This window comes from Pogona vitticeps, chromosome 4 (assembly GCF_051106095.1).
Source record: "Pogona vitticeps strain Pit_001003342236 chromosome 4, PviZW2.1, whole genome shotgun sequence".
Taxonomy (NCBI): domain Eukaryota; kingdom Metazoa; phylum Chordata; class Lepidosauria; order Squamata; family Agamidae; genus Pogona; species Pogona vitticeps.
This window is the reverse complement of record NC_135786.1, coordinates 53,865,303-53,883,273: the sequence shown is the minus strand read 5'-3', so window position 1 is coordinate 53,883,273 and position 17,971 is coordinate 53,865,303. Positions and strand designations below refer to the sequence as shown.

Genomic DNA, 17,971 nt, shown 5'->3' with positions numbered 1-17,971 from the left:
ATAAGGGGGGGGGGGAAGAGACACAAAGGCAAAATGAGTGGTAATACATATCTTGCCCAGCTCAATAGCATAGCTCTCTGATGACAAGTTGTGTGTATTAGTTCCTTGCTGGGCAGCAACAGGACAAGAAGTTTTCTGTCTCAGTAAAGCCAACATGGCCTCTCCCCACAAAAAACATCATCCTCCATGGTGGTGGGGTGAGTGGTACCAAGGTGTCAGAGAACAGCATTATGGGTTATAGGGAAAGCTTGATAGTTTGCCTCCACTGCTGCTTTGCAAGATGGATTTTATTTACAAAAAAGATCAGCTTCCCAATACAAAACCATCAACACATGAAGAACCATGTTGAGGAACTCAGTCCTTCTCTGAAGGAAGCAACTCCTCAAGAATACACTCTGGCCCCATCTGCTAAATATATCATCCTTGACCTTCCTAGAAAAACTGTGCCTAGAATACAGTGTACTCATTAAATACAATTCAGTAAGGAAGAATAGCACATCGTAACCAACCATACACGCAAACTATGTAGCTATTTAGCTTCACAACTATATTCACTCTCTCTCCATCAAGAGTCAAGTCATGGGATCCCAAAAGCTAAGTGAAACACCCTTTATATGCATATGTATGCACGATAGGTGGCAGCTAGCAAATGCACTGGAATGTCATAGCAGCTGCTGCTTTGATGCTGCTTATTCACAAAAGAAGCAGAGATCCCCTGGGCTTTTTCTTTCTTCTCAACAAGGCTCAGCCTTTTGAGAATTGCAGCTCATAGGACTAGAGTTACTTTCACCTGCATTTTCAGAAGCTTGAATCTCTCCAACATCCATCTAAAATTCAAACCAAGAGACAGAGTAGTATGTGGAATGTAATCCAGATCCAAAAGTACAAATTTCCAAACAACCTAGACAGCTCTGTACATAATGCTCATGGGCAGCTGAGCTCACAGCATGGCCATATCCATTTACCTTCTCCCCCTGGGAGTCAAGGCAAGAAAGACACAGTACTGAAGTGGAAAGAAGGCAGCAGGTTCAAAGTTAATGATGTGAATGCTTCAAGGTGGCACACAGGCCAGGCATATGAGGTCATCCATATCCATACACCCTCTTGTGGTTGAGCTGAGCCAGTGTCAAGCCTTCACATCCATAAAGGAGCCACGGTAGGGCTGGTATCCTCCCCAGCCTCGCATCACCTGTAATATGCAAAAGACATAGTCATTGTTTCCACCATAATACCTTTCCATCTGCATTAACCTGTTAGTGAGTGAGCAAGGGCCACCATTAAGAGCAGCCTACATCAGAAACTGCTAGCCTGTTGTTAAGGCAGGTTGTTTCTCTTCTATCAAGCCAGGGTTAGAAGAAAGAAACTGGACATTGTATTCGCGAAGGCTTTCACAGCCAGGATCTAATGGTTGTTGTGGGTTTTTCGGGCTCTTTGGCCGTGTTCTGAAGGTTGTTCTTCCTAATGTTTCGCCAGTCTCTGTGGCCAGCATCTTCAGAGGACAGCACTCACAGAGTGTTCTAACCCTGGCTTGATAGAGTACTGTCCTCTGAAGATGCCGGCCACAGAGACTGGCAAAACGTAAGGAAGAACAACCTTCAGAACACGGCCAAAGAGCCCGAAAAAACCACAAGAACCAAACTGGACACTCTTGAATTGGTGATTAAGATCAAAGCAATCAACATTTACAAGAAGAAGATGGCACAATGGGAGACTCGATTTTCAACAGATCATCTGCTGAACATCTATAACAGGCCATTTTATGTCATTTAAACTCAACTTCTGTTGGCAGATGGAGTAAGGGCAATGGAAACCAAATACCCATATTAGGGGTTGTTCCGGGGGGGGGGACTATCCTTTGCCATAGAACTTCTGTGAGAACATGGTAGGTGTCATCAAGATTTGTAGTTGTCTGCACTGCATGTGTGTGTGTTAGAGATTCATAAATTTGCATAGACTCATGCTTTTAACAATAAGAATTCAGAAGCTTTTAAGTACATAAGCAGAAGATCCATATCTAGGAGAACTAGTATTTCCAACTCCCTAGAGACTAGAAGCATTTTCAGACACTCTGATGCCCAAGTGTGTTTTCAGGTATGAGTACAAATGCCCAGTGGGCAGGGCACAAAACTGTGAGATGGGATTCATGTTTCGAGTTAAAGTATCTTCCTGCTTCTGTTAGTAGATCACTGTCTATATTATGTAACGGCAAAAGAGGTTGTGCATGGGCAGCACACTGCAGCGTTCAGATCAAGCTCTGTTAAAATATGCAGCAGAAGTACTGGCTACATGTAATAGAAAACCTACGTATATTTTTGACTAATACAGTTTCTTACACACATAAGAACTACTTGAATCACTTAATGCAAGCTTTCTTTTTTATCAGCAGTACAAAAAGAACGCTTGGCTTCTCTGCACTCCTATTGCTTGCATATAGTGCTTCCCAGACTTCTGGAAACTGAATCCTTCCATAAATTCAGGCTCATGTTTCTTTCGCTCCTGTTTTGGCAGGAGACAAGAAATACCTGAGAACAAAGGTATTTAATGTTTCTTAGCACAAAAACTACACAAACGCTGTGCTGTGCCTTCCACAGCCACGGGAGGCAACTTGTGGATGGTGGAGCCATAGACAACTTTAGCCCAATTCCATATAAAAAAGGGAGAAACACTAAGACAGCTATTGCCTCATGCTATTCTCAGGAGGGGGGGTGTCAAAGAAGAAAAGATAGTGAGTATTGTAAGAAAGAAATAGAGCTTATGGGTAGCCCCTAACAGTGGCACAGAGTCCACCACCAAGTGAGATCTGCGACCAAAAAAAAAAAAAAAAAAGTAGCCTGAATGATCACTCACTTATGGTATGAATACCTATGCGCCCAAGAAGCAGGGCACAATCCTGAAAGTCAAAATTAATGTTTTGACCCACTCCTGCCACTTACATCTCTTTCCCCTGCAGAAATGAAAGGACCCCCAGTTATGAAGCAAGTCATGCTACCTAATCTATATAACCCCAAGGACAATGCAACTGTCAAAGGGAACAAAAAATGGTGGATCAAAAGGCTCATAGTTTCTCTCTTTCCTTACCCACTACCCCCAGAACCTGCCCATATCCAAGTAAAAAAGATTACAAAACAAATCACCCATGCACACAGAACGTAGCGTCTCTCACTGAACCACAGCTTTGCAGGGCCCTGTCATTTGCAGCATTCCAACTCACTTTAGTGTCCTCTGGCTCCACCAGGAGCTCCTGCTCAGCCTCATGCAGCTCCTCCGCAGGATCATAGCTGTACATTGGCAGCAAGTGATGGCGCAGCCGGTCATACCTGAGACCAAAATTGGCAGATGTGACACCGCTTTGATACAGTCCTTCTCAAAGCACAACCTAGGCTTGTTCCCATGCCATAGGAGGCTACACACCCATGACATTGGTTCAGTGATAGTTGATCTGAGCCAGTGAAGTCATCTCAAAGCAGGGGAAGGAGGCACTGGATGACATTTTTTTTTGTTCCACAAAAGTTTTCAAACACATTTTAAGATTTTTAACATGTCTAATTTTAAAGGTTAGGTAACATCTTTATCAATCCATTCTTTTCCTCCCAGCATGTTACACGAATTAGGTAAAACCTTTAACCCTGCAGTAGTAGATGCAAAGACCTAATGCTCAACTCAAGAGGCTGGGTTTACACAACTGCACTTCTCAATTTCTAATAAGTGATCTGTATTTCCAGTCTACTGAATAAGCCTTTCATTATGTACATTACCATATCATGTACATAAAATAAAATCCCATTCTTACTGTAAATAATAGGCAAAACAACAGCAAAGCAGAAATGATGATGCTTTTTCTGAACTTCTAACTTTTGATTAAATGGAACAAATCACACTGCACATATTTAAGCTTACTTCTGCAACCACCACTTGCCACTTTTTGTCTTACATCTATTAACACATACTTATAGTGACACTAAATATACATAATAGAATGTGTGCATACACATACGTACACCCACATTAAGCAAAATGTTATTAAACTATAAACTAGATTTTAGTAATGTAATTCTATAATAATATTTATAAGATAGTTAATAATTATATTTAAATTATACAATACTAAATGGATTTATAGTTTTGAATTATAATGAATTAGCATCAGGACTGTTTTTCTGCTCCAGTGTGGCAACCCAGTTCTACCTTAACTCTCTTCAAATCATAACCCATGTCAGGTACTGGTTTTATAGTTGAACAGTTATTCAGAACCAACATTCTTCCTGATATTCCATATGTTCCAGTCACACAGCAGTACAGTGGTGCCTCGCTTAACGGGCGCCCTGTTTAACGAAGAAATCGCATAGCGATGAAGATTTTGCGATCACAAAAGCGATCGCATTGCGATGTTTTGAATGGGGAAAAATCGCTTTGCGATGATCGGTACCCTGTTTCACTTACCAATCATCGCAAAGCGACGATTTTTTAACAGCTGATCGGCGGTTCCAAAATGGCCTCCGGGTAAAAAAATGGCCGCCCGCTGTTTTCTGGGACGGATTCCTCGCTTACCGGGCAGCGAAAATGGCTGCCTTATGGAGGATTTTCATTTAAAGGTGAGTCTGAAGCCCACAGGAACGCATTGAAGGGGTTTCAATGCGTTCCTATGGGCTTTTTAATATCGCATAGCGACAAAATTGCTTTGCAGCGATTTTTGCTGCACCGATTATCGTCGCTATGCGAGGCACCACTGTAGATGCCAACCTCCTTAGAGCAGCCGTCAACCTGTCTGAAAACCTATTGAGTCACCACTGACACTAATTTGTATCATCAAATTGCTGTTAGCATAACTAATATTTTACCATAAAGGCATAGATTATTTAACTCAATGCATACACTTTACTACCAACCAAAATCCAGCTGCCAAAACAAGCTGCAATGTGAAAAGGATATTATAATAAAGTACACTAGGTTAAAAAAATATAGCTAATGGCTGTCAAAAGGTCCAAATGGAGACAGCATCTGGCAGGATGCATTTCACAAAACATCTGTGCCAGCAAGGAAAGCAGCACTTGTCCCACCGTCCTTTTAAACAGATGTCCAGTACTCCTTCTTGATGCCTCCAACAAGTCCACTAAGCAGCAAGCCAGGGACTTCTGTAGCTGACTGCAACATAGCTTCACTTCTGACCCACAAAGGCAACAGAGAGGTAGTGCTACAAGGAATTGCTGTTTTAGGCAGGTTAAATCCAGATCACAAAGTGCCAAAAACTCTTGTCAGTAGATATACATTACGTGTTCATAGCTCAAATAAATATTCATATGTTATTCACCTACTTGGTGAATAACATAAATGGGATAAATACCAGTCATTTTTAGCCAGTAAGAAAAAGACTAATTCCCAAATGTTTTAAATTCTCCCAGTTTGGTTGCTTGGAAAAGGTTCTTATTCAAGTGGCCATATGGGAGACTAATGCAGTAATATCCTTTCTTTAAGGAACAAATGGATTTAAGGGAGCGAAAGGAAGCTGGTTGGGTACAATCTGACAAATGTGCATTCGTTTTGTTTACCACATAAAATAATGATAAACAGATAAGCTTCCTAGCAAGGTCCCTCCGCTCAATGAAAGCTACTCCTATTCCAATTCTGCAGGGCAGTTCAGTGGAAGGAAGGGACATTGAATAATTACATTTTTATTGCTATCAACTGTTCCCATCATAAAATAACATTATGCAACTTGAAATTATCTAGCAAGCTAGGTTATGACAGCTCTATATCTAAAATCACTCAAGCACACAGATGACAGCAGAACACGGTCTCTTCTGTTCTCATGCTGAACTGAAAGCTTGTGGGCTTTTCCCCCTAGTTTTTTTTTTAAAAGTTAATTCTAACTAGCCACATGACTCAGCCTCCCCATGATCCAATTACTTGCCCATTGCAATTACTTACCTCCTCTTCTTCTGGATGTACATCATCTGCAGTGTGAAAGGAAAGAAAGAATAATAAGTATAAGAGAAGGGTTATTTTTCCTTAGAGGGAATAAAGCATGGAACAAGAAAAAGGAGGAGTAGCAACACAAGGGAAGTCAGAAGTACGATCAGCATTTTCCTACAGTAGTTTGTTTCAAAGACCCAACGCTGGCAACAGGTATGTCACAATACATTAGCAGAGAGAGTCTTACAGGGAGCACTCAACTAACTGGCTCTCTGTGTCAGATGACCATATCAGAAGCAGCTTGATGACAATAGTACAGCCGGTATGGATATCCCTTAGCCCTTTCTTCTCGAAGTAAAGAAGATCCCATTCCAACATCTATTTTATGAATGAGGGCAGAGGCCTCATCACTTTAATTCATAGTTTCTGGGCACCTTGAGGATAATGAGTCACAAGGGCCAGATTTAATGCTGTAAAACAGTGGGTTTTGTCTGCAACCCATTGTTTAACCCAGGGTAGGAAAATACTTCCGATTCCCTTGGCAAGATTTCTGCTTAAAAGTCAACATTCTTAAGGACACATCTTGTTAGATATCTTGCTCTTTGATACAGATGCTTAAGTAGCAAACACTTGCATGCCTTAGTTAAGTTACGAAGGACACTTTCACAGGCATCTTCCCCCTTTAAAGCAAACAAAAATGGGGCCCAGTTCCTTCCCATTCACTTGTCTGTACATTTTAAAGGGGAAAGCCTCTCTTAAAGACACAGGTATCTCTTTAAAACCGTAACTGTAATCATGCAGTTTACTTAGATCAGTGGTTTCCAACCTTGAGTCCCCAGATGTTCTTAGGACTACAACTCCCAAAAATCCTAGCCAGCACAGCTAGTGAAGGCTTCCAGGAGTTTCTATCTAAGAACATCTGGGGAGCCAATGTTTGGAACCATGGGGTCTTAGATGCTTTCACCCAGCCACAAATGGTCTCACTAAATGGCCTCCTTGCCACCAGCATGCAGTTTTAGCTGTCCAGAGAAACAAATGTATGGACTTTTCCACAGAGTTGACTTAATGCATGGCCTCCTATAAATTCAAGTAACCACCTGCATTAGTGCAAATAAGAGCGACCTGCATTTCAGGGCAGGGCAAAAGGGGCTCTCTAAGGCCTAAGAGAGTCCAGATGGATTGGGGGGGGGGGGAGGGGGACAATTTAGAAAGAAAGAAAGTGAGTTTTTTAAACCTTTTAGGTCACAGTGGAAACAGAGCCAGAGCCAGTGTGGGGAGTTGGTTCGTGCTGGATTGGGACTTGGGAAATTTGAGTCCTAGTCTCCACTGGGACAAGACACTTGCCTGGTGACAACAGGCCAATAACTCAGCTTGGCCTACTTCACAGGGTTCCTATGAGGATAAAACATGGAGAACAGAAGAATATATACGGTATTCTGTCTCAAGCTCACTAAAAGACGGACTAAATTTGTAATTCATAACTTCTCCACTACTCTCTATTTCTTTGTTGTACTCCCAGCTACAGAAAACTGTTCCGCTCATAGCAAAACAATCAAGGCCTGTGCAGCAATAAACCAAGGTTATCATATATCTTATGGTGTCATGTTAATCCCTATCGGGCTCATTTTGGAAAACAATCAGCAAATGCTGCTGACAGAAATAAACGGACCATCTTCTATAGCTAACTACCCGTTACTGAAACAGCAGCACTTCATCTGACTATGTAATTCAAGAGGAGGCAACTTGTCCCCCACCTTCAGATTCTGGATGGCAATTTCCATTTCCACAGCCAAGGACTGGGGATGATGGGAATTGTAATCTATCAACATGAGGAAAATCACAACTTATATACTGTCTTAACTGGGAATTTATAAAAACAGGAGTCTGAAGAATTCATGCTGACACAATTTGTTCTTCCAAGGGAAAAAGACTGCTTCTGTACAGTACTACATTGTGAAAGTTATTACTGGTATAATTCAAGCCACTCACCACAGCCATGATGACTCCGACTATGGTAATTAGAAAAAACGGCACCAAAACATAGCCCACCAAAGAGTCGTTGGCCGGTCCAGGAGAGGTGGGCATGGTGGTGTTATTCATGGCATCGGAAAATATCAAGGGTGATCACAGTGTCTGTCTTCATTGGGAAATCCACCTCACAATTACAAAAGCAGACAGTTTAAGATTAAACACATTATTCAAGCTACCATAACCTATTTGTCTCATCTTCCCTCGCACCCTGCCCCAACCCACAAACAGTTGTGCATCACAGGGCAGTATCTGGAGTCACAAGCAAGTCACATGCCCGCCCCTCCCACTAGGTTCGCTGGTAAATGCAACCCTTTTTAGTGGCATTTCGCTTTGAGGCATGATCTGCAGCTGAGATAGAGGACTAACAGGCAAGAGAAGAGGTTCTTTAACTGCTCCCTATTAACAAATGCCATCTGCCTGAGGCGGTTTTATTCTGAAAAAGGCAATTTCACAAAAAAGGGAAGAGAAACTGAAGAGGAAAGGATGACAGCAAAGCCAGCAGTACTGAAACTTCACTGAGCATTAAGCCATTGAAAATGCAAAGCAGAATCCAACTCACACGCAACCTCCCACTCTCTAAATGACCATACTGGCTAAAAATGGTAAGAGCTGCTCTGTAAGCAGGGGTTGGAAAAGTGCCTTTGGGGACTATAATTCCCAGAACTCCTCAACTAACTTGGCTGGGCGATTCTGCAAACAGCAGTTCGAAAGGAAATAATTTCACCCAATTTTGTCTCAAGGGCACTACATAAACATCTGATCTAATGAGAAAAATCAGTAGTACACTGGAGAAGGTCAGCCTCATCCCAATGTTTTTACCAAACATACCACCATCACATTTTTAGATAAACACAGTTGTACAAAACTGTCAACCCTCCCAACATACACTGAAACATATGAAACATTTTTCTGGGCAGGTTGGCATGATTACAGCTCTTTCATAACAGAAGGTCACTGTTTCCAGCCTCTACTACTGGAGGAGATAAGACTGCTATAACTAAGGAGGAGGATCATAGCTTAGTTAGGAAATACAGGCTTTAAATGCGGAACGTCTCGGGTTCTCAAGTGGAAGACCGATGAGAGCTGCCAGACTGAGTCCCTGGTGTCTCAAAGGTTTCCTATCCAATAAATGCCACTGCTAGCCAATCCAGGTAAATAATGATGGGCTAGGTGAACACAATATAAGGCCGTCTTCCATGTTCCTTATGTTTCTGAATGATGTCCTCATGCTCTGAATCTTTCACAGCACTCATCATTCTGTGCAATTTCTACCATGAAACAAGAAAATACTCTTTTAGGGACATTTCAAAGCTCCCTGCCGAGTTCACGCCTAATGATGGAATAGGAGCTTGGAATAGGACATTTTCAGTCAGGTAATTACAAAGTGCTTTACCCGGGAAGTGACAAACTCAGAAGAAATGGTGTAGCTCTTTCAGTGAGGCAAAATGTACAAGCAGTAAAGATTATAATGAAAATTATGACTGAATAATATCAGCCTTCATCAAAAGCCTCTCATTCTACCCATAATTCATAATTATGCTCCAACTACAAATGAAAAACTGGAAGAGTTTATGCAGGTATCCAAAAGAAACTGATCACACACCAAAACAGGATGTTTTGACTACCCATTGGTGACTAGAATTCAATAATATGACATATTGTTGGAGACTATGACCTAGCAGTTAGGAACAAAGCAGAACAACTAACAAAATTATGGAAAGTTAACAACTTGCAAATTGCAAATATATGCTTCAGACAAAAAAACAGAAAGCAACATATGTGTACATTACTGGATGGCCAATATGGAAATCAAATAGACTACTTAATCAGAAACAGGCAAGCTCTATTCTTTCTGTGAAAACAAGACCAAGAGTAGACCATTATAGATAGCACAAACCATTAATAGGAAAAATTAGAGTGAAACTGAAGACAACTAAAAACAATTATAGTTCCAAAATAAAACATGCCATTACTGTTGACTTTAAGGACCATGTAAATAAAACATCTGCATTACTGTGAAATTAAATCATAGATATCATCTAGGAAGAATACAAAAGGATTCTTGCCACAAAAAGAAAACAGAGGAGAAGAAATGCTCCTATAAGTGTCTGATGAAACCATTAAATGTTTAGGGACAGACACAAAGGTTTTTAAAAGTGATGGAAATAAGGTCAGACTAATAAATGCAATGTTTCAACAATTAACATACTGAGACAAAGAGTACAATTATATTAATCACTCAAAACAGAATAGAATGATAAAAAGAAAAAAGAAAGATGTCTTTAATAAGATCCAAGAAATCGGAGATAAACTTAAACTATGGTTAGACATACTGAAAGATCAACTGGGGAATATATTATCTAATCAGAATAAAATAAAGAGAAGATGGACATGATGTATCAAAGCACTATACAGAAAAGAAGCAAGAGTGAGTAAATTAAGAACCACTGTCTATTATTTTCTTGAAATCATGGAGGATGGGTGAAAAGCTGGATAAGGGCTAACATAGTCCCTATCTTCCAAAAGGGCAAAAAGGAGGAACTGGGCAACTACAGACTGGTTAGTCTGACATCGATCCCAGAGAAAATTCTGGAGCAGATTATAAAGCAGTCACTCTTCAAGCACCTTGAAAACAATGTAATAACTAGAAACCAACACAGATTTGTCAAGAACAAATCTTGCCAGTCTAATCTTATCTCATTTTTTACAAAGTGGCCCATAATATTCTAATTAGCAATCTAACCAGAAATGGGCTAGCTAGAACAAATGTCAGGTGGATATACAGTTGGTTGTTTTGTTGTTTAGTCGTTTAGTCGTGTCCGACTCTTCGTGACCCCATGGACCAGAGCACGCCAGGCCCTCCTGTCTTCTACTGCCTCCCGGAGTTGTGTCAGGTTCATGTTGGTTGCTTCGCAGACACTGTCCAGCCATCTCATCCTTGGTCGTCCCCTTCTCCTCTTGCCATCACACTTTCCCAACATCAGGGTCTTTTCCAGGGAGTCTTTTCTTCTCATTAGATGGCCAAAGTACTGGAGCCTCAGCTTCAGGATCTGTCCTTCCAGTGAGCACTCAGGGTTGATTTCCTTTAGAACTGATAGGTTTGTTCTCCTTGCAGTCCAGGGGATTCTCAAGAGCCTCCTCCAGCACCACAATTCAAAGGCATCAATTCTTCGGCGGTCTGCTTTCTTTATGGTCCAGCTCTCACTTCCATACATCACGACAGGAAAAACCATAGCTTTGACTATTCGGACTTTTGTTGGCAAGGTGATGTCTCTGCTTTTCAAGATGCTGTCCAGATTTGTCATCGCTTTCCTCCCAAGAAGAAGGCGCCTTTTAATTTCAGGGCTGCTGTCTCCATCTGCAGTGATCATGGAGCCCAGGAAGATAAAATTTGACACTGCCTCCATATCTTCCCCTTCTATTTCCCAGGAGGTGATGGGACCAGTGGCCATGATTTTAGTTTTTTTGATGTTGAGTTTCAGACCGTTTTTTGCACTCTCCTCTTTCACTCTCATTACAAGGTTCTTTAATTCCTCCTCACTTTCTGCCATCAGAGTGGTATCATCTGCATATCGGAGGTTGTTGATATTTCTTCCGGCAATCTTAATTCCGGCTTGGGTTTCTTCCAGTCCAGCCTTCCGCATGATGTATTCTGCATATAAGTTAACTAAGCTGGGGGACAATATACAGCCTTGCCGTACTCCTTTCCCAATTTTGAACCACTCAGTTGTTCCATGACCAGTTCTAACTGTTGCTTCCTGTCCCACATATAGGTTTCTCAGGAGACAGATAAAGTGGTCAGGCACTCCCATTTCTTTAAGAACTTGCCATAGTTTGCTGTGGTCCACACAGTCAAAGGCTTTCGCATAGTCAATGAAGCAGAAGTAGATATTTTTCTGGAACTCTCTGGCTTTCTCCATAATCCAGCGCAAGTTAGCAATTTGGTCTCGAGTTCCTCTGCCCCTTCGGAATCCAGCTTGTACTTCTGGGAGTTCTCGGTCCACATACTGCTGAAGCCTACCTTGTAGGATTTTGAGCATAACCTTGCTAGCGTGCGAAATGAGTGCAATTGTACGGTAGTTGGAGCATTCTTTGGCACTGCCTTTCTTTGGGATTGGGATGTAGACTGATCTTTTCCAATCCTCTGGCCACTGTTGAGTTTTCCAACCTTGCTGGCATATTGAATGTAGCACCTTAACAGCATCATCTTTCAAGATTTTAAATAGTTCAACTGGAATGCCATCACCTCCACTGGCCTTGTTGTTAGCCAGGCTTTCTAAGGCCCACTTGACTTCGCTCTCCAGGATGTCTGGCTCAAGGTCAGCAACTACATTGTCTGGGTTGTCCGGGATATCCACATCTTTCTGATATAATTCCTCTGTGTATTCTTGCCACCTCTTCTTGATGTCTTCTGCTTCTGTTAGGTCCCTCCCATTTTTGTCTTTTATCATGTTCATCTTTGCGCAAAATGTTCCTCTAATATGTCCAATTTTCCTGAACAGATCTCTGGTCTTTCCTTTTCTGTTATCTTCCTCTATTTCTTTGCATTGTTCATTTAAGAAGGCCCTCTTGTCTCTCCTTGCTATTCTTTGGAAGTCTGAATTCAAGTTTCTGTAACTTTCCCTATCTCCCTTACATTTTGCTTCCCTTCTCCTCTCTGCTATTTCTAAGGCCTCGTTGGACAGCCACTTTGCTTTCTTGCATTTCCTTTTCTTTGGGATGGTTTTCGTTGCTGCCTCCTGGACAATGTTACGAGCCTCTATCCAAAGTTCTTCAGGCACTCTGTCCACCAAATCTAGTTCCTTAAATCTGTTCTTTACTTCCACTGTGTATTCATAAGGGATTTGGTTTAGGTTATACCTGAGTGGCCCAGTGGTTTTTCCTAATCTCTTCAGTCTAAGCTTGAATTTTGCTATGAGAAGCTGATGATCAGAGCCACAATCAGCTCCAGGTCTTGTTTTTGCTGACTGTATAGAGCTTCTCCATCTTTGGCTGCAGAGAATATAATCAATCTGATTTCGATATTGCCCATCTGGTGATTTCCATGTATAGAGTCGCCTCTTGTGTTGTTGGAAAAGAGTGTTTGTGATGACCAGCTTATTCTCTTGACAAAACTCTATTAGCCTTTGTCCTGCTTCGTTCTGAACTCCAAGGCCAAACTTCCCTGTTGTTCCTTTTATCTCTTGGCTCCCTACTTTAGCATTCCAGTCCCCTAGAATGAGAAGAACATCTTTCTTTGGTGTCAGTTCTAGAAGGTGTTGTAAATCTTCATAGAATTGTTCAATTTCAGTCTCCTCAGCAATGCTGGTTGGTGCATAAACTTGGATTATTGTGATGTTGAATGGTCTGCCTTGGATTCGTATTGACATCATTCTATCATTTTTGAGATTGTATCCCATTACAGCTTTTCCCACTCTTTTGTTGACTATGAGGGCTACTCCATTCCTTCTACGGGATTCTTGTCCACAATAGTAGATATGATAATCATCTGAGCTGAATTCGCCCATTCCTGTCCATTTTAGTTCACTGATGCCCAGGATGTCAATGTTTATTCTTGCCATCTCCTGTTTGACCACCTCCAGCTTCCCAATGTTCATAGATCTTACATTCCAGGTTCCTATGCAGTATTTTTCTTTGCAGCATTGGATTTTCCTTTCACTTCCAGGCACGTCCACAGCTGAGCGTCCTTTCGGCTTTGGCCCAACCACTTCATTAGCTCTGGAGCTACTTGTACTTGTCCTCCGCTCTTCCTCAGTAGCATGTTGGACGCCTTCCGACCTGAGGGGCCCATCTTCCAGCGTCATATCTTTTAGCCTTTTGTTTCTGATCATGGGGCGTTCTTGGCAAAGATACTGGAGTGGCTTGCCATTTCCTACTCCAGGTGGATTGCGTTTAGTCGGAACTCTCCGCTATGTCCTGTCCGTCTTGGGTGTCCCTGCACGGCATAGCCCATAGTTTCTCTGAGTTACTCAAGCCCCTTCGCCACGACAAGGCAGCAATCCATGAAGAAGATACAGTTGGTTACAGAATCATATTCAGAAAGCGCTTATCAATAGCTCCTTTTCAAAAATGGAATGAGGTAACAAGAAGGGTTCTCCAATTCTCTTCAACGTTTTTATTAACAACTTGGGTGGGGGAATGCAGGGAATGCTTGTCAGATCTACCGATGACACAAAACTGGATGGAATAGCTAATACCTTGGAAAACAGGAATAAAATTCAAAAAGATCTTGATAGACGTGAGCACTGGGCTGAAAACTACAGGATGAAATTTATCCAGGATAAGTGCAAAGTTCTACATGTGTGGGGCAGGGGAATAAATGTACAGTTACAAGATAGGGAATACTTGGCTCAATATTACAAGTGGGAATGATCTTGGATTTGTCTTAGATCAAAAGCTGAATATGAGCCAACAGTATATTACGGCTGCAAAAAAGGCAAATGTGATTTCAGGATGCATTAACAGAAGAATGGGCTAAAAATCCTGTGAGGTACTAGTTCCCCTCTATTTGGCATTGGTTAAACCTCATCTAGAGCAGCGTGTCCAGTTCTGGACATCACACTTCAAGAAAGATGCCAACAAACTGGAGCAAGTTCAGAGAAGGGCAAAAAAAAAAGATGGTCGGGAATGGAAACCAAGCCCTATGAGGTAAAACTGGGCATCTTTAGCCTTGAGAAAAGAAGACTGAGGGGAGATATGATAGTACTTTTCAAGTACCTGAAAGAGCAGGATTTCTTTCTTGATCATCCCAGAGTGTAGGATATGAAATAATGGCCTCAAGCTACAGGAAGCCAAATTTAGGGTGAATATCAGGAAAAATGTAACTGTTAGAGCAGTATGACAATGGGACCAATTACCTCAGGAGTAGGTTAGCACTCCAATGCTAGAGGCATTCAAGAGAAAAACTGGACTACCATCTGTCAGATCTGCTGTGATCTGGACTCCTGCACTGAGCAGGGGGCTGGACCCGATGGCCTTTTAGACCCTTTCCAACTCAGTTATTCTATGATTTTATTATTTCTCCAATAAAGAATCTTCTGTGGTGTTTTCACCAATCCTGAGGTTCTCTGACAGGCACTTTAGGCAAAATCTCCCAACATATTTTCCTGAAAAAAGTACAACTGCATGAAATTGCTACTGCAGAGCTTATCAGGTAGTTATGCAACATTTGGAGGAATAATCAGAGAGAGACTTGCTATCATCCAAGTGAAATCTTGTAGATAAATGTAAGATTTATGAGACCACAGAACCTTTTCATCATGCCCAATAACATGTATCAAGATGTCACAGGGTAGCTTGAGCACTATATTTGGCAAGCTAGTCATTGTCCAGAAAGAAGTGTAGCTTACCCTAGAGCAGGAGTGGTAACCCTATGGCCTTCCAGCCTCTTAAGATATAATATGGGAGGACCCTTTTCATATACTAAGAGGAGAGTGTACCCTCTTCTCTGTGGATAACATCTTCTTTTATCCTTAATGATGGTGAAATATGGGTCTTGCCCTGGGCCATCTCGGCCATCTTGGCTTATATAAACATAAGCAATACAAGTTCTTTGTGAGATTTTCAGGCAACTCCTACCACACAGTCTTCCCTCACTTTGTTTTCACCAATCCTGAGGTTCTCTGACAGGCACTTTAGGCAAAATCTCCCAACATATTTTCCTGAAAGAAATGTATAGCTTGCCCTAGAGCACAAGTGGTAACCCTATGGCCTTCCAGGCCACAGGTATATCTTCTTGATATTATCTAATTAAGCATGAAGAATATACTCACTGAAGACACACATGGAACATTATCAGTGAGAATATTTACTATTTTAAAAAGTGTTGCTTTCGTTTTCTTTGCACCCCCAAACATTTACAGCGCTGATTATTAGTTGCTGTTGCAACCACAAAGCAGTATTTCTACAGAGATTGACAATTAGGAACCCAATCCAAAACTAGCACCTCAACAACTAATTCCCTTGGATTGCACCATCTATAGCCTAGTGAAAGAAACAATGGAATAGCCTCCAAAATTGTGCTGAAAAAACAAGCACAAGGATGAAACAGAAAGAAGAGGATGAAATGACTGGTTCACCTTATTTTGTAATGATGTACCACAAACATGGTTAAGCCCCTGTATCCATTTATGAACTAAACTTTTCACAAGAGAAAATTCCCTTGGGATCCTAAGGCAGAGGCCCTTTAGCCAGCCTTTGGCAGAAATGGAGTTTAAAGCCATATTAAATCAAGGATAAGACTACCTGATTTCTACAACCCCCAACCATAGGTACTGAACGCCTACCATACATCCTAAACACCAGAACTTGAGTCAATGGCTGAAATTCTATTACTTAGCACAGTAAGTCACAACTAGAGTAGGCCTACCAAATCCTTGGAACTTACAAAGGAGTTGACTCACCACATTCCAACTGATTCAATAGATCTACTGTACTCTAGTTGCAACTTCTGCAAAGCAACATGATTTCTGCCACTATATCTGAGAAAGTCAGCTGTGTGTCCATGAAATGTCATCCTATAATAAATCTGTCAACCCTAAAGGTACCACAGAACTCTTAGCCTGCAATCTATGAGTTTTACAAAAAAGATACTATGTAGTTTGCTCAAAGCAATAGACAGATTGATAAGGATTCAATTCAGGCGTTTGTCAAAAGAAAGGACAGTAAATTGATAAATGTGACACTTATGTCTTTTGTGGAATCTGCAAACTCCATCTTCCCAGCAAACTGTTTTCAAGAGCAAGGGGCATCACATTTGGCCCAAATTTTGGCCCACTGCTTTTGCTCCAAGCTTGTTATCACCTCTGATTTAGAGTTCAGGTGAATTCAAAACCTTACCTTGTTTGCAACTTTTTAATGATGAAATAAAGATATTACCCGAGTTTCTAAGGATGAATCACAAAAGCTACTTTTTCGACCAAACTCTGTTATGATGCTGCAACAGACTAGCGCAGCTGCTCCGTCAAAATTGCTAGTTTCAACATGATTAGGCCCAGTTCTGAAACATTGCTGCTCCCCAGATGTCAGAGCCCACCAGTCAGTCTTTTTCCCCTTGCCTCGTAGAGAACTGACGAACTGCAGACGCGTTGGCTGCAATCCTGCCCACTAGAAAAACACCACCACCACCACCCCTAGAGACTACTTCTAAATAGCCCCAGAATCATACTGGTAAGGCTGCCAACTCTGCACGCTTTCAGGTGGGAAGGCCGACTGGACCCTCCTTAATAAACCTGCCTGAGCTCTTCTCCGAAGAGGTACGCCGGCGGGGTGGGGGTGGGGATATTCGACTGCATCTGCGCAAAACACAGGATAGTGATTCGTGAGGGTGGGGGGGGGGGTTTCCCAGAGTCACTGGGACCTGGATTCCAAGGCGGGCCAGATCCTGCTCATCACTATGTTGAGGTGAGATTTCAAACCCGTTTTGCCGCTTACCACCTTCAGCCCTCCCAAGGAGTCTTCCTGCAATAGCCGCTCTGCGCAAAATCACTCTCCGAACAGATTCATCTTCCTCCCAGGAAGCTTGGCCCAAACCTAGGACGGACGGACGGACGAGGGGAGGGAGGAAGGACGGGATGAGAAAAGGAAGATGCAGCACTGCACATAACACATACTCCTCCTTACTTTCACTGCCCCCGCCTTCTCTCAGCCATTCCACCCCCCCACCCTCCTAATGTAGTATCTCGATCCTCCGTTTGCTTTCACTTCTGTAGTTATGGCTCTTTCCCCCACCCCCCACCCCGCCTTCGCTGGCCCTGGCAAACGGACACGCCCCTAAGGTGACCCACCTCTTCCTCACCTGTCCGCGCCCTGCCGCGGCGCTCACGCCCCTGCAATCACCACCAGGAAGGGCCGGGAGGCGCGTGACTGACAGCGCGCTTCGGAGAGGGAAGAGCCGCGGCCAATCCGCGAGCGGCAGGGCGGAGCCAAGGGTCAGGCCGGAGAGCTCGCCGCGCACAGCGAGGGGCGCTAGGGGGCAGCCCTGTCTTCCATAAAGCCCAATGAGTCGGCTGCGTAAACAGGAGAGGGTAGA

At 42.4% G+C, this 17,971-nt stretch overlaps 1 protein-coding gene across 4 annotated transcripts; it reads right to left on the bottom strand.

Annotated features, from left to right (window-relative positions):
* Positions 1–269: 269 nt before the first annotated feature.
* Positions 270–17,871, bottom strand: SMIM29 (small integral membrane protein 29). 4 transcript variants are annotated; one of them, XM_072997423.2, is made up of 6 exons: positions 17,738–17,871; positions 17,374–17,472; positions 7,900–8,065; positions 5,926–5,951; positions 3,212–3,317; positions 270–1,189 (listed from the first exon to the last, which is right to left on the bottom strand). In XM_072997423.2, the coding sequence occupies exons 3-6, from the start codon at positions 8,008–8,010 to the stop codon at positions 1,127–1,129; spliced, it is 306 nt and encodes a 101-aa protein (XP_072853524.1). In that variant the 5' UTR covers positions 8,011–8,065; positions 17,374–17,472; positions 17,738–17,871; the 3' UTR covers positions 270–1,126. The 4 variants fall into 4 exon arrangements, with proteins under 4 accessions (XP_072853524.1, XP_078248840.1, XP_020651673.1 ...); XM_078392714.1 differs by having other exon boundaries at positions 17,727–17,841; XM_020796014.3 differs by lacking the exons at positions 17,374–17,472; positions 17,738–17,871 and adding an exon at positions 17,563–17,587.
* Between the last annotated feature and the right edge of the window lie 100 nt (positions 17,872–17,971).